The sequence below is a fragment of the Clytia hemisphaerica genome, unplaced genomic scaffold (genome assembly GCF_902728285.1).
Source record: "Clytia hemisphaerica strain Z4C2 unplaced genomic scaffold, Clytia hemisphaerica genome assembly, whole genome shotgun sequence".
Taxonomy (NCBI): Eukaryota; Metazoa; Cnidaria; class Hydrozoa; order Leptothecata; family Clytiidae; genus Clytia; species Clytia hemisphaerica.
In genome coordinates this window covers 1-16,627 of record NW_027104468.1, presented here as the reverse complement: position 1 = coordinate 16,627, position 16,627 = coordinate 1, and the positions used below count along the sequence as shown (strand labels likewise).

Genomic DNA, 16,627 nt, shown 5'->3' with positions numbered 1-16,627 from the left:
GAGAAAATTAGTTTCAAAGAAAGAAACTTCCTTGTGGCGTTCCCAGTATCTTTTGATAAAAATCGTTTAAGGGAATGCAAAATTAAATTATTCCCTAAACTTTCTTGGCGTTCTTATCCTTGAATCAAAGACTACTTGGAATTAGATAATGGGTAGAGAAACTAAACTAAAAATTTGTAAAATTGATTGTTCATATTATTTACATAACTAATAATGAATATAAATAAAAAAACTCTGAGTAGTAAAAAAATTCAGGAAATCTTTTTTTGATAATTCGAGGAAAACCCTGACAGAAACAAAAATCCATAACAGAAAACTAGTAAGAATTTAATTGAGATTGAATCCAAATTTCTCGAGAATAATATGGCTGGTTAAGTTTAAGCACATTATCCCTGACACAAAAAATGAATAAAACTTCACTATAAAAAGTAATTGATTATTGAAAAGATTAAAAAGATCATCAGTATCGCGGCTGCTGATTGTTGGAAGTGTAATGCAGAGTGGCAGAGGAGCCACTGTGACCCATCATTTGTCCTTGTTGCTGTTGTGACATCTGTTTGTTGTGTTGTTGTTTGTGTTGCTGCATGTTGTGTTGCGCGTGCTGTGGGTGTTGGTAATATCGTTTCTATAACAAAAAATGAGATTAGCTTATTAACAGTGGTTCTTTTATTTAAACAGAAATTTAAAATGCCATGTTTTGGGCATTGTTAATACGCATCTTTGAGCAAAAAATCAGAAAAAACTAATGTTAAATCTCGAGAAAATGCCAAAAAAACAGTTTTTCCAGCAATATTTACATTTTCGGCCGAAAAATTTTTTTTTTCGAAAATCGGGCTCCGTCACATTTTGGGCATCATTTGCATCATTGTGCCAAAAATCAGAAAAAACTAATGAGCCAATCTTGAGAAAAGCTGGAAACAGACGAACGAACGAACGAACGAACGAACGAACGAACGAACGAACGAACGAACGAACGAACGAACGAACGAACGAACGAACGAACGAACGAACGAACGAACGAACGAACGAACGAACGAACGAACGAACAACGGTTAATTTATTGGACTTCCAGTTCGGTCTAAAAATTACCTGAAAGTCTTGCGTAGATTGACCAGGTGCCATGACACGAGCCCTCTTGTTTGCATTCGAAGTTTGTCCACCAGTGCTTGTTTTTGCTGTCTGACTATTTTTATTCGATTTATTATCATTATCATCATCAGTAATAAACTCTCTTTTTGGGTAAGGTATTGTCATTCCATGAAAAACATCTTTAGTAGGCGTCGGCTCTTCTTTGAAGTATTCATCATTAAGTGCATCCTCTGAGGTAATTCTCTTTGTTGGATCAATAGTTAATAATTTTTGTAAAAGTATAAAAGCTTTGCTGTCATTTTTCACTTTGTGACGATCCATATATTTTGCAAGTGAACTTGCAGTGTAATTATTACGTCGAAAATCTTTCAGTAACGTTTGATATTCAGGCATACGAACAATATCTGGCCAATCTTTTTCTAAAATAAAAAGTAAAAGTTTCAACGGACTGTTCTAGAGTAATGTTTATGTTTCTTTTCTTTAAAGTTGATGCAAAGTAGTACAATGTGTACTTAGCTCTAAGCTAATCAATATCAACTAGAAATCTGGTAGAAATTTTCTTTTGACATGCTAAAGCAAGGCCTGAACCCTAACCCTTGTTTTCAGAGAATTGTGGGTTCAACCAAAATCAGCTCTTTTACAGCCTGGACACAACCCAATCCGCCATCAGAATATCTATAAGTTCTAGCAGCTAGATGGGTCTTAGTCAACAAGAAAAAAAATTCAAAAATAAACACTTTTCCAGTAACAAAACTATACAAATGCTATTTCTGGGTGCAATCTAGGAAGTCCCCGAAATTTTCTAGCCAAACCCTGTGAAAATAATATGAAAAAATAGGCTAGTTTAAGGCAAGTAAATACAAATAACCTGAAGGGAATCCCATGACAGTAAAAATACGATCTAACTGGTCATGATTATATGGTGTGGACGTTTTGATATCTTCTTGTCGACAGTGGAAAATAGGTTCAGAAGTTAACAGCTCTGCAAATATACAACCAATGGCCCAAATATCTGGAGAATTTAAAGTGGTAATTATGGTTTCAGAAGAGAAAGAGAAATAATAAAGAGAAATACATGATGGGTTCCCAGAACTTTTTAAGATCCATTTGAATTTTTTTTCACATGATCAGTTTGAGCTTGGCTAGATTACATTATTTGTAAAAAACTGCATCAAATAATTTTGGGTTGGTTAAAAACGATACAGATTTTTATACCTTTGTTAAACTTGTTTTAAAATCATTCTATACATCTTATTTTTAGCAAAATAGCAACATAAATCACCTATAGCTTTGGTATAATGCCTTGCACCGAGAAGAAGTTCTGGTGCACGATACCAAAATGTTACAACAACTGGATCCAAATCAGCTAGAGCTTTCAGGGGTGAGTGGAATAAACGAGCAAAACCCATGTCAGCTGTACAACACAAGGAAAAAAGATCAATTTCATTAATAATTAATGACAAGTGAATTAAAGTAAATGATTATTAGCAGCGAGTCGCTTTATTTGAGTGTAATTTATCATATATAATTTCATCTGGCTGCCTTTAAAACTAGTTGCTTCAAAAAAAAAACCAACAATTTTTCAAAAACTGGTTTGCATGCATTGTGAATATTTAAAAAATGAAGGTTGAAGTGCAAAACAGTGGAATAAGTAGTCGAAAATTAACAGTCAGAAAATGTATTTTACCAATTTTGACAGTTCCACGTTCAGGTCCATCACCCATTACCAAAATATTGGCAGGTTTCTTAAAGAAATCGAAATATTCGATGAAAGAAAGAGAGTGCTAAAATAGCAATTCTCGGATCTCGACTGAACTTAAAATTCTAAAAAAAGTCAAAATACACTAAAAGCTCAATATGTTTTGACCATGAATGTAGGTAGCATAAAGTTAACTGTCCAAAGCCATAGTAGTGAGAAAACAAAAGAAAAGAAAAGAAGAAGAATGTTGAATAGTATTAATAATTTCAAAACAGATAAATTCTTTAAGGATTTTTTTAATTGAGCTGGAATTTACTTACCAGATCCCTGTGCAAAACCCAATTAGCGTGTAAATAGTGTATACCATTCAAGATTTGATACAACAAAGATTTGACCATACTTTTCTGAACATTGACTTGTCGCTTGTGTGCTTTAGCATTGCGGTGAAACTTAATTATGTGCTGAAATATTAATATGAAATTTTGAGGAGTCAAGTTGTTTAGAATATTAAGAAATTGCATAGCATAAAACGGTAGATAAATTTGTTCCAATGACCTCTGATGGGGTCAATAAAAAGTCTTGAATCTTTATCGAAAAAGAGCTAAAGAATGGTTTTAGAGGAGCCCTTTTAAAAAATAATTTCAGGACTAGTCATTTTCATTCAATAACATTAAAAATACAAACCCATAGGTCGTGCTCAGAATAGTCAATCAACAACCAAACTTTTCTGTCAGAATGTGATAAGAAAACTCTTCTGAGAGTGATCACATTTGCATGATTCAGTTCTCGCAAAAGCTGAAATCGAAAAATTAAAAGTACAATTCAAGACATCCATTACAACTGTTTCAATGAAAGATTGCCAAAATCGTTTTATCTAAAAAATCATGCATTACTTACAGCTATTTCTCTACAAGCAGACATAGAAATTCCCGTTCCTTCAATTTCTTTCAGAGCATATTCTTTTTCATCATTACTGTAATGAAAAAAAGGGTCCTGTATTGTCTCACAAATAAAAGCAGAGCCCTTTCAAAAAGAATGATTTTAACTAATAGTCTGACTTTTTGACAAGATACTGAACAAAAAAAAGGATTACAAAATATCATTGCTCAATGCCTTTTATCAAATTATGGGGTTGAATCTTCTCTTTTAAGGAAATTTCATACTCACGGATCCTTTGCTTTTGCTTTATAAACATGACCATATGTTCCTCTACCAACTTTAGAACCTTCAAAATCAAACAGGTCTTCCACCTTTTGTCTTTTCTCATTCATTGACATTTTGAAATCGTAATCCATTTTTTCAGATTATGTATTGTATGATTTCTAAATAAATCGTATAAGGAACTAAAACATTTAAGTTTTAATTAATGCTTTACATCAACAGAAATACCAATACTGGCCATTGGTACTTTAGCACATTGGTAGATTCAAATACTTACTAACTTTTTCATCTTTAAAACCTTTCATGTATAGCCCACCTACCAAGCCAATTGACTTATGATATCAACATCACCTAATCACCATCTGATAACCTCATCATCGAAAATGTGGAGAATAGGGGTATCATAGGTAGACCTATGTTGATCAGATATCACCACTGACAAAGTTTTAGAATGAAATGTGTTTCTATTGCCACTGTTCACTGTTCTGCCACTAACGTGGGCAAAGGAGTTTCTCCAATCTGGAGAAAAGGTCATAACGAACAAACAAACAAACAGATAATTAATTTATAGGACCTCCAGGTAGGTCCGGTTTGCAAAAGATGACGTTATCAGGTGGCTGGGCAAAAAATTATTTTTTTGAAAATATTCAAAATATGATGGTTCCAGCGGAAAGAGCATGAAATTCTGATGAAAATCGAGGTATAAAACGTGCCTTGAAAATCTTCCTATCAAAAGTTATGAAGGTTGAAAGTTTTGTGATTTTGTCATCAAAACCTAAAAATCTCATAATAACGGAACTAGCTGACCAAATTTAGTGTTTTTGAAAATAATATACAATAATAATATGTAAGTCCCCTACCCTTCTTAAGGTATGTGTAGATTTTTTGTCAAAAATTTTTTTTTCAGTCAAAGTGGAAGAAAAGTTACTGGATTTCATTTTGGTAAAATTGCGATCTTAAAATCTTTTTTTGATCCAGAGTTATAACCATTTAAATTTCAAAACAAAGTTCGTCTTATGGTGGATTATTTACTCAAATAATTGTCTCTTTTGGAAACAACAAAGACAAAAGAGAGAATTCAGCTGATGTTTATTCTCACCTCTATTGAATAGTAATAATTTTTGACACATTTCACTGATTACTCAAATAAACAGCAATCATCTCGTTAAAAATTTCAAATTGATGTAGAAAAAAACGAAATTTTACCACACCATACTACTTTTAACGAAGTTAAAGTCACCCATAGCATTTACATATCGACTTCATTCTTTTTTTATGAGATTCCCAAAAGATCAAACTTAAAAAGAGTCTTAGGTTTTTATTTCTAATCGAGTTGTTTTTCCTCAATTTACAGATAACTGAAAAAATCACATTAAAATTTACTTTTTCATCGATATTTTTACAGAATTTAGGATTTAAAGAGTTAAAGTCAATTCCAAATAAAATCCCAAGACGCTTTTTTAGTTCAATCTATTGGGAACATAGTATCTAAATTTTTCTTTCAAAATTCAAAAGCTATGGGTGACTTTAACTTCTTTGAAGTAGGTAAGGTTTTAAGATTTTAATTATATCCTGCCCAGTTTTTTAAATTCAGCTGAAACTTTTACCATTAGAAAGAGAATATTATTGGCTTTCAGAAAATATATACTTTTGATATATAAAAATTTGTTGTTCTAAAGATATGATCAATTAAAGAGAATGTCTCAAGAAAGGTGAACACATACCTTAAACTATCCCCCTTTCTTGCTATCCCCCCTGATCATGTTCAAAAATAGTGTGACATTTAGTGAACTCAAAAATTGAAAAAAATATAGTATTTCTTGAATAACTTGGGAAATATTTCAAATATAACGTTGAAATTTTATATGATGATCGGTATTTACACAAAGAACATATTTTGATGTAAAAAATGGTAAAATGAGTAAAATGTGTGGCTCCAGGTCCAAATATGTCCAAAATAAGTGTTTTGTCAGCCACCTCAAAGGAGGAAATGGTTTGTTTGAAAATGACTTGAATCGGTAACTAGAGGTATCATATTATCTCAAAACAGATAAAAGAGCAACATTTTGAGACTGGTTGGTTTTGTAGGCCACCAGTGTTGTCAGCCACATAAACGACTCATAGCTTATCTTGAAATATCTTGTAACCCAGTAAGCCACTTAATTTCGCTCCAAAATAATTGGAAAGGTTAATCATTCTATTTATCCTTGGTGAAAAATAAACTGTTAGCCACCAAAAATACTCATTTTATTAACACAATTGTCAGCCACTTTGAAAATGTCACAAAACAGGCCTTTATTTTTGAACACGATCCCCTTTTTCATGAAAATTTCTGATCCCCCTTCTTCATTTTTTCGGAAGGTGTCACCCCCCCCCCTTAAGAAAGGGAGGTCCGAACTATGAGGAAACATTTTCAAGGGGCCTCCAGAAATGGAGGAACAAAAAGTTATGAGTAAATAATAAGTTTTTTCTGAAAGGAGAAACCCCAAATGAAGAAAAGAAAGTCCACATTGCATTGGCAGAAATAAAAACTTTTTTAGGGACATTCCCATGCTAGCGAAGCAAATAAGTAAAAAAACTACATGAAATTGAAAGAACTAGAATAAGCCAATGTGACTTATGAATCCCTCACCATCATTCCTTCATCAATAGTGGTTGTAACTTTTTTCTGTCTAGCAGCAGATAAATTCTGAAATGTTGCAAAAACGTTAAGCAAGTTACCAATCTGCTCTACAGCCCAGTCAGGACTTCCTAGGTCTTTTTTAACATTAGTTCAGATAGAATAAAAACATACCTGATCAACGCAACCAAACCTTCTGTCTTGTGTTTACTCTTTCCTTCCCTACAACTTTTGCTTTTGCTTATGTAGGTTTTAAAATCCCTGGAGAATATCATTTGCTATAATATTCATAGACTTTTTAGAGATAATTCTGGTCTTCAGGATGAGTTATGATATTTACATTAGAGAAAGGACATGTGTACGTAAAGGAAAGGAGTTGACTTTGAGCTGACTTATGAGATGTTACATTATACAAAGTAAACACTTATGAATTAAATGATATTTCACTAAGTTTTACTACAACTGAATTGATTGATATTTTACAAAGCTTTACTTAGGGATTTATGTTAGGAACAGATCATGCTGATTACCCTCTTAAAATGTGCCATAGGTTATAAAAACTTGAAAAAACATCAATTTTTAGGGTAGGAACCATTTTTGGTTTCCCTACCCGGGTATTTAGGGTCCACCGACTGCTCAAAGGGGCCGCCCTAGGAGTGATTTTTTTCTTTGTCAAAAGATAGTCATGTGACCCCTCATTGGAAAGAGAATTTCATGCAGATTCCAAAAAAGGTCACAAGTAGTGGCTAAAAATGAGGTTATAAAAAGTTATGCCTGCTAAAAAATGATGGTTTTGTGATTTTCCCTCTAAAAACGCATGTTGAGTATATTAAGCTCTTACAATCATTTCCCTATCCAAATCGTTATACTTTGATCAATACTTTCAAAAAAATCATACAGAGTTGAGTAAATCAGACTTTTGTCATAGGATAGCAGTATTTTTTCAAGAGCTCAGTAAGTACATGTATGAAGAACATGGTACTCAATAAAAACATGACATTCTTGAGCAAACAAATCCAAATAACTTTAAAAAGTTTATAAAACCCTCCAAAGAAGTCAAGGTAATTAAACTTGAATAGGCTGATAAAGTCAAGGAGCAGAAAACTGAAGCCTTTACTGAAACAGAAAAGGCAAGATTGAGTGAAGGGTCAAAAAAGTACTCATTATTGGAGACTTATCTCAGGCCCATATAACTCAGAAGAAGAAATTACTTAAGAAGTACGTAGAAACAAACATGGATGATAAACCTAAGAACAAAATGATGTATAATGAAGTGAAATATGCCAAAATTACATGCATGTCTCTCAAGCGAACAGCTGCAGTCTTTCGTTTGAGAAAAGATTATCGCAACCTCTCCACAGAAGAGTATGTCGAAAACTTGAGCTCTTACCTCAATATTGCACGTTGTTGCTCTTAGACAACTATTAAAAATCTTAGAAATTTTATACATGGAATTGTGGGTAAGAGGGATGATAGGTAAATCACTAAAACTGGAACTCAACTCTCCTTTACAAGGTCAAGGGGATGAAACAATACAGTCAAAAAAACTTGTTATATTGGGGAGCAGTAAAGTCCAAAGACTTGTGATATTGGGGATCATGTTATTGCCTTTGTTATTGGCATGAGGGTATTGGTAATGAGACAAAATGACATTTAGGAGTAGTAGAAAAGGTTTAACCAGTAACAGTTTCATACATGACACGAACTGATAAAAGCAGACACAACTGGACATTCCCTGAAAAAGTTGAAATAATTAAGACATCTGTCGACCAAGTAATCGCGACTAAAATTAAAGTCCAATATCTAGGAACTGTGAGGATAAGATGTTGTCAAAAATACTTCAATTTCAATTTATTAGGTTTAAAATCTAATAATAGCAAAGGAAGTACCCTTCAAACTCTGTAAAATATCTTTTGGATAGTATAAAGTTTGAGAGGTTGACGGACTTTCTAACTTCGACTGTTCTCGATTAGAGCAACGAAATTTCTTATTTTGTCAAAGAGCTCTTTTATCCTTGGTTTTATAGTTTTTAAATTTTTAAAATGATCCTGTAGATTCAAAATGTATGATATCAGTAGAAAATAAGCACTTATGTTTATTTCATGTAGGTCTTCCAAAAAATATAATGAAAGTATGAATTAATTGCAAAAGTATGAATTTTTTAAGACATTACACGATTACACTAAAAAAGCCTCTTTCAAGAGCAATGTAATGTACTCTACAACCTTATCACTTCATTTTTTATGCATAGTCATGATGTTTTTCTTAATCTACATTAAATTACCTTTCAAATGAGGGGTAACTTGATAGGTTTTTGAGAATTCTATTTTTAGGCAACCTAGCAGTGAGATTCCGAGGTGGGCGTGGCCTTAAAGGCCCCGGTAGGGAAGTCAAAAAAGGTTTCAACCGAATTTGTTCTACTTTTTCTGAAATTATACATGTTTTGGCACATTTTGAAGGGGTAATCAGTTTATGATTCCAAAAATCCATTTTTAACATAGATCCCTACTTTACTACACTATACTATACATTGACTACCGATTATATTCACTTATGAGATTATTAATTGTTATTGATTTATCGACTATATATACATAGAGAAGATATCATACAATAAACATAGCTGTTAATATTGTCCATAACTCACTGACCTCCTAGCACCAGGTTCACATAACATTATCTAAGAATTGAAGCGGGCAAAGAATACCGCGCGGGCTGAAGGCGGACAAAGGTTATTTGAAATTATTTTCAGCCCAGACTGTCGTTCATGTAATATTGTTAATTTGAAAGGAAGTCCTAGCTGATTAGAAGAGGGGTGTCGACATTAGACCAGCTTAACGGTAGAAAGATCATAGGCTTTCCTTTAGTTCAAACAGTACTAATCGAACATTCAATTGTAATTGAAGTACAGTAATCAATAATGATCAATAATACCACCTAGTGACCACCTATCGATTTTATCGGTGATATCGCATACTCGCTCTTTATTACTGGACTTCACTTACTGGATAATTTTCATTGTAACAGTTTGGTCAATCATTGCTGAAAGTTTGAAAAAGTTTTTCCGACACAAAAAAAAATTTCAGCCAATTAAAAGCACAGTGTGCTTATATTTACCATGTTTGCTACATATCGTCTAGGCTAAAAAAAGTGCGAAAAGACACGAACGTCATTTTTTAATGAGTGTTGTTATGAGTTTTTAGATCGCGGTCGCGTACAGGAACTCGCCAAATGTTCCTAACTGATATAAACAAAACTCAACATCCTTACAAAAGTTGTCTTTTTGATTTCTCAAACATTTGTCTTAAGCGTTCACTTCCACAATAATTTATGTAATTGCAATTTCGATTGGTCCACAGTCGGGTTCAATATATACGCGTATTTTTATTGACTTGACCGAAGTGCCTACTAAAACAATCCGGGGGTAAGTGGCAAAGCAACACAGCAGATATAAACGTAAAGTAAAGACGTCAAATTGACGCGAAGGGGGTTAAAGGGGGTTAAAGTCTGTGACGCTAAGAAAATTCACCAGAAATTTTGTGACAAACCAGGCTGCCCTCCTGAAATTACTAATATATATATATTGGTAAAAAGAGCCTTTTCAGTGGAAAAACACTGGAAAAGTGCACTATTTGGCCACCAACGGACACTACCCACGCCCTTTTACACCCTTTTACCTTTTACCGCCTCACAGACCAATCTTAAGAAAACCCAAAAATTTTTACTACCAAACGACCGACCGACTCACTTTTTAGATCCAACGAGGACGCCAAATGAAGATATTTGTGATTGTTGCCTTAGGCCGTTCGTAAAAAATTGTTTGGTTCCCGTCACCCGACCGACCGTGATTTCTACTGAAAAATTAGAGTCGGAAAGTCGGAAACCATTTTTCCTGACAGCTGAAACTCCACCATCACCCTCCATGTTTTCTTTTTTGAGAGAAAGAGCAAACGCTAATCTTACCCAAAAAAACAATTCGAAACCCATTGATTCCGTTTTTTCCTGATTTTCAAGTCTGATTTTTCATTGCGGACCATATGGAAGCATTAAAACAAACCAGCAGAGCTTTTGTGAAGTGAAAAAGAGGCTTAGTAGGAGGGCGACCAATCTAAGGAAAATTCCACCCTCTTGGACTGTTTCGTTCAAACAGAAAATATTTTTTACCTGACCGACCGACCCACCCACCCACTTTTTGATGGTTGGAATGACGGGAACCAAGGGATTTTTTACGAACGGCCTTACACCTGCGAGATTACATATATTAGCGTAATACGCTAACAATATATATTTATAATATACAGACAATTACGCCAACTAATTTTATATTATATATACAGACAATTACGCCAACATGTTCGCGTAATATTGATATCTATATGATATATCTGGAAATACGCCAACTAGTTCGCGTAATTGTCCGTATATAATATATCCAAAACTGATACGCCAACAAGTTTGCGTAATTGTCCGTATATAATATATCCAAAACTGATACGCCAACAAGTTCGCGTAATTGTCCGTATATAATACATCAAAACTGATACGCCAACTAGTTCGCGTAATTGTCCGTATATAATATATCCAAAACTGATACGCTAACTAGTTCGCGTAATTGTCCGTATATAATACATCAAAACTGATACGCCAACTAGTTCGCGTAATTTCCGTATATAATATATCCAAACTGATACGCCAACTACAGTTAACCAGTTTTAGGAATTGTGCATCTCCCTGAATGTTATTAGTTTTTAGAAAAAACTTGATCAAATCAGTCTAAATCATTCCATAGGTACTGCACTGTCCGCATAGAGGTAAACTACATATGTTAGAATTCAGATATTCTTTTTTGATTTTTTGGGCCTTGGGACGAGTTTTAGCGCCAAAACGAGGCTGGCAGCCTGGAGACGTCAAAAATGGTCACATTTGGCTGAAATTCTGCACACTTGTCCATTGGGTGAATATATCTGGGGTATTTTTTTCATTTCATGAAAATTTTGATTTTTTGGGCCTGGGAACAAGTTATAGCACGGTAAATTTGACCGACTAAAAACGCCGTACGGCCCGATAATCGTCCTTACGGGGACATCCTGCAGCGCACCTTTCGCAGCCCGTAGCCCGGCGATCGGTGACGATGGAGTGACGAAATTTAGCATGCTTTTCCCTTTTGATATGCTTGACGTCTCCAGAAAGTTTCAAGTCGTGAGACCCACCCAGTCCGGCGCTAGGGGAGGGGGTCATTTGCAGTCCCGTAGCGCCTTTCCGTCAAATTTTCAGGACTTTGGACCTATTTTTTTCGGAATCTACACCCAAAAAAACATGAAATATCAAAACCTGTATAACAATTTTAAAGGTGACCTTGACCCGATTCGATCCGGGGATCCCTAGTGCGTGAACCTAACGCCTTATATCACTGGGCCAACTTCTGGAAATGCACTGGCGAAATTTCTCAGGGGTGTCATTCCTTCGCTAGTTTGGCTTGGCCCAGAGCTCAATAGGGACCCCTCAAAGTATTTTTGAGACTTGGCTGAAGGTGTACGTCAGCACCAAAGTGGTTCATAAGTTGTAGAAACGTCTCACTGCTTTCCATCTCACCGGGGGCTCCAAGCTGGTCTGGTACGAGTTCTGACCCCCCCCCCTTTAAGAACTTTTAAGGACTTCGAACCTATTTTTTCGGGATCTACATAAAAGAAAACATAAATTATTGGAACTTTGGCCCGAACCGGATCGGATTCGATCAGGGGATCCACAGTGCGTGAACTTTGGACCACTGGTCTAACTTCCCGGGGGGGGGTACTTAGGGAAATAAAGGGTACGGTATGTGCCGCCCTTGCCTTAAGGGTACCTTTTTTGGATTTCCAAAGTCCCGCTAAGGGTCGGAAAAATCAGAAAATTAAATTTCAGTCCCACTAAGGATCCGAGAAATAGGAAAATTTCAACTTTTTACCCCCGGAAAGACCAAAATTTGGTCAAAATTGGTCAAATTTGTCCCGCTAAGGGTCGTAAAATTCACAAAATGTTCCTTTGTTTTCTACTTTTTAGTCCTGGTAAGGGTCCGAGGGTCGAAAGTCGGGTGGCACCCCCCCGTCAGCTGGCAACCCCAGTACCCCCCGGGCTAACTACTGCTGGTCGAGCGCTGGGAAATTTTCTCAAGGGTGTGAGGGCTTGCTAATGAGTAAAAGTAAAAGTAAGTAAAAGTAAGTAAGTAAAGCACCACCACCCAAAAGCATAGCATAGCATTACTAGCATAACTGGAAGAAAAAGCTCCACCTCCACTCCACGCCACTGGGAGTTCCCAGGCGGTCCCACATCCAAGTACTATCCCGGCCCGACGATGCTCAACTTCTGTGATCTGACGACAGGTGCTTTCATCCTAGTATGGACGTGGAGCATGCCTGGGGTGCTTTTTCTGGCTATTTATACCTTGCTCAAGGCCGACTAAGCAGTCAGGCAAAGTTCCCCAGTGGGACTAATTGAGGCCTCTACAGCCCCCCCCCCCCACAGTCCTTTGGGGCCCTTCGGGTACCCTCTGCCTTGCTCTCCCTCAAAGCCAGCACCCTCCATTAGTCCTCCGAAGCCTTTAAAAGGCTTGAAAATTCGTCAAAATTGAAAAAATGACCTTTTTTTATCTATAGTATAGGTAACACGAACAAATAGTACAAAACTAAAGATTCCTAACCTCCCGCAAAAGGACCACCAGATCATACCGCCAGGAGGAAGGAACCTTAATAAGCTAACAAAATGAACAATATTGATTAATAAATGAAGAAAAAAATGACCTCCTTTGGGTACCACTGCAGACGGCCCTTGGGGGTCCTGGCCGGGCTCTGATCGGTGCCCACTTCAAATTCAAAACTTATTTATTCGCCTGCATATCATTAAAAATTTACATATTTAAGTTTGTATAAATTAGGGGAGGGGATGCAGGCCAGGAGTCCATCCAATAGACGTTTCCGTCTAATCATATGGAATGGCTACCTGGACGCAGATTTTTTTTCTGTGGGGTTGATATAACTATTAGAGTAACAATATTTCAATATTCCAAATAACAAAGTAAAAAAAAACTCAACGTAACTATCGACAAAAAAAAATATAGTTATATAAGTAATCTTTTGTTTTAATAAATCTGAATAAATCAAATTAGAGTATTTTTATATCTATATGGACTTTCATTTTTCTGGTATGCAAGAGGTCAATTTTGAAGGAACTCACTTATCTTTTTTTTGATCATATATCCAGATAATGGTTGTAGATCGATTTTAGTATGTAATATTAGCTGGTTCCAGTTTAAAAGAGATTGGTACTTAATCGATTTCAATCCATAGTTTAATGTTTTGGCTTTTGGGCGCTCCAAAAATTTCAGTTCGTTATTTCTAGTAAGATAATTATGAGACAGAGTTTTGAAGTTTAAAATGTTTGTAACAGCTTCAGGAGAAAGATTAGTGAGAGTTTGATGTACGAGTCGGATATTGAACTTTGTTACAGTATGTGGCAAAGTTGGAATATCCAGGTTAATGAAAAGAGGAGCAGATTCTGCATTAAAATCTGAAAAGTCAAGATGCGCACGCAATCTTTTTGAAGTTGCCTATCTCGAGTTTTTGAGTGAGACTTTGCCCCCATACGATTATTGCGTATGACAAATGAGAGGAAAAATCATAGATAAAGTTTTAAGAATGGTCTGTGGAACAAAGTGACGCAGTTTGGATAAAATGCCATTTGACCTTCTAAGTTTTGCGGATAAATGATCAAAATGGAAATTCCACGCTGACATTCATCGAGAAAAAGACCAAGATTTGACACATTTCGAAAATTTCAAGACATGCCCATCAAGATTGAGATTCATTGTATGGTAAAGGTTAATTTTTACTTCTAAACAGGATACCTCCGTTTTTGTAGTATTAAGAGAGATTTTGTTGGCACGAAGCCAAGAGGAGAGTCTGATTAAGTCAGAATTCACTTTCGTTTCAAGTGAATTTAGATTCGAATCGGAAGAGAGAAGACAGGTGTCGTCAGCAAAGGTTTTGTTTCGCTATTCAGAATGGCTTCAGGAATGTCATTTATATATATTAGAAAAAGTAGAGGCCCTAGGACAGAGCCCTGGGGGAACTCCGTGTCTGATAGATCGTTTTGAGGAATCATGCCAAAATTGAAACATATTGTTTCCTCTCAGTCAGGTAAGATTCAAAACCAGAGGTTCGCAACGCCACGTATGCCATAGTGATGAAGTTTGATAGAGAATTTCATGATCTACTGTATCGAAAGCTTTTTGGAGATCAATGAATACCCCGCAAGAACAACCCTTTGTCAATATTTGACGAATTTTTTCTTTTAGATTTATTAATGCGTGAAAGTAGAAGTGTTTATTACGGAATCCAAATTGGTTTTGAAGATGCTGTTTTTAATGTAAGAAAATTTACAACTCTGAATTTAATTAATTTTTTCAAAATTTTAACATATTAGAGAGGAGCGAAATGGTCTAAAGTTTGTTAGGATCGTATGGGGAACCTTATTTTTATAACGGGTATTACTTTTGCTACTTTAAGAGTTTGTTAGGAACTTGCTGTCTGTATTGATAAATNCGCCGGTCTTTATGCCCGGACATCTTTTCCACTTTTCAAGTTCATTATAGAAAGCCTTGGGGGCCTTGCAGAAGCCCCCAAGGGTTTCAGAAAGTCGCGAGTTCCGGAGGCTTGCCGGGTCGTTCCGGATGCCTCCGAAAAGTATATTAAAGTATAAAGTATAGTATAAACGGACAATTACGCGGACTAGACCAATCATGTACTATTGTACTGCCTGTAGTTGATGAAAATAGATAAAGAATAGTCTGGCGTGTCAGTTTTGGATGTATCATATACGGACAAATACGCGAACTAGTTGGCGTATGAGTTTTGATGTATTATATACGGACAATTACGCGAACTAGTTGGCGTATCAGTTTTGATATATTATATACAGACAATTACGCGAACTAGTTGGCGTATCAGTTTTGATGTATTATATTCAGACAATTACGCGAACTAGTTAGCGTATCAGTTATGGATGTATTATATACGGACAATTACGCGAACTAGTTGGCGTATCAGTTTTGGATATATTATATACGGACAATTACGCGAACTAATTAGCGTATCAGTTTTGGATATATTATATACGAACAATTACGCGAACTAGTTAGCGTATCAGTTTTGGATATATTATATACAGACAATTACGCGAACTAGTTGGCGTATTTCCAGATATATCATATAGATATCAATATTACGGGAACATGTTGGCGTAATTGTCTGTATACCGGGTGCGTCAGAAAAAACTTTGGACGTTTGGTGAGCCACTGGGACCGAGCAAAGTCTTTTTGAAACTCAAAACCACTTTTATTAGAAAGAGGATAGTCTAACTTAAATTTTGCGGTATAGCTTTTTAAGTTGGGTAAAGTATTTCTCAAGTTATAAGCTTTTGAAGTTAAAATTCACTTTTCGAAAAGTGTAAAAAAACGTCAAAAATGGGTAATTAAAATGTTGTGACAATAGACAGTGTTGTCGCGGCATTTTGAGAAAGAGAGATTTTTTTCCATACATCCACCACTCTTCACAGATAGGGATTCTCTCAAAAATTCACCAAAATAAAATTTTTTAATTGTTGTTTAAAAATTCCCGCTCTGGATGGTTTTATTACCCAGTGGAAACATTAATGACATCGTTAAAAACGTGCACATCAGAACAAAAAGAGAAAGAGAGAGATAGAAAATAAGAGAACAAATTTAATTACCTGTTTTTGATGCATTTTTGCTCTTTTTGATAAGTAATTTTGAGCTTCAAATAGCAATATCTCAAAAAGTTTTGTTTCAAATTTAATGAATGATACCTCAAAATTTAAGTTAGACTATCCTCTTTCTAATAAAAGTGGTTTTGAGTTTCAAAAAGACTTTGCTCGGTCCCAGTGGCTCACCAAACGTCCAAAGTTTTTTCTGACGCACCCGGTATATAATATAAAATTAGTTGGCGTAATTGTCCGTATATTATAAATAGATATTGTTAGCGTAATATGCCAATATCTACTTTCTC

At 35.4% G+C, this 16,627-nt stretch overlaps 1 protein-coding gene and 1 pseudogene across 1 annotated transcript; both read right to left on the bottom strand.

Annotated features, from left to right (window-relative positions):
- Positions 1-172: 172 nt before the first annotated feature.
- LOC136821160 (cyclin-dependent kinase 8-like) lies at positions 173-4,136 on the bottom strand. Its single transcript, XM_067077391.1, has 9 exons — positions 3,956-4,136; positions 3,686-3,761; positions 3,473-3,583; positions 3,109-3,249; positions 2,777-2,834; positions 2,372-2,503; positions 1,958-2,101; positions 1,090-1,508; positions 173-625 (listed from the first exon to the last, which is right to left on the bottom strand). The coding sequence occupies exons 1-9, from the start codon at positions 4,081-4,083 to the stop codon at positions 461-463; spliced, it is 1,374 nt and encodes a 457-aa protein (XP_066933492.1). The 5' UTR covers positions 4,084-4,136; the 3' UTR covers positions 173-460.
- Positions 4,137-12,840: 8,704 nt separating this feature from the next.
- On the bottom strand, positions 12,841-12,956 carry LOC136821165 (5S ribosomal RNA; annotated as a pseudogene).
- Positions 12,957-16,627: the final 3,671 nt, after the last annotated feature.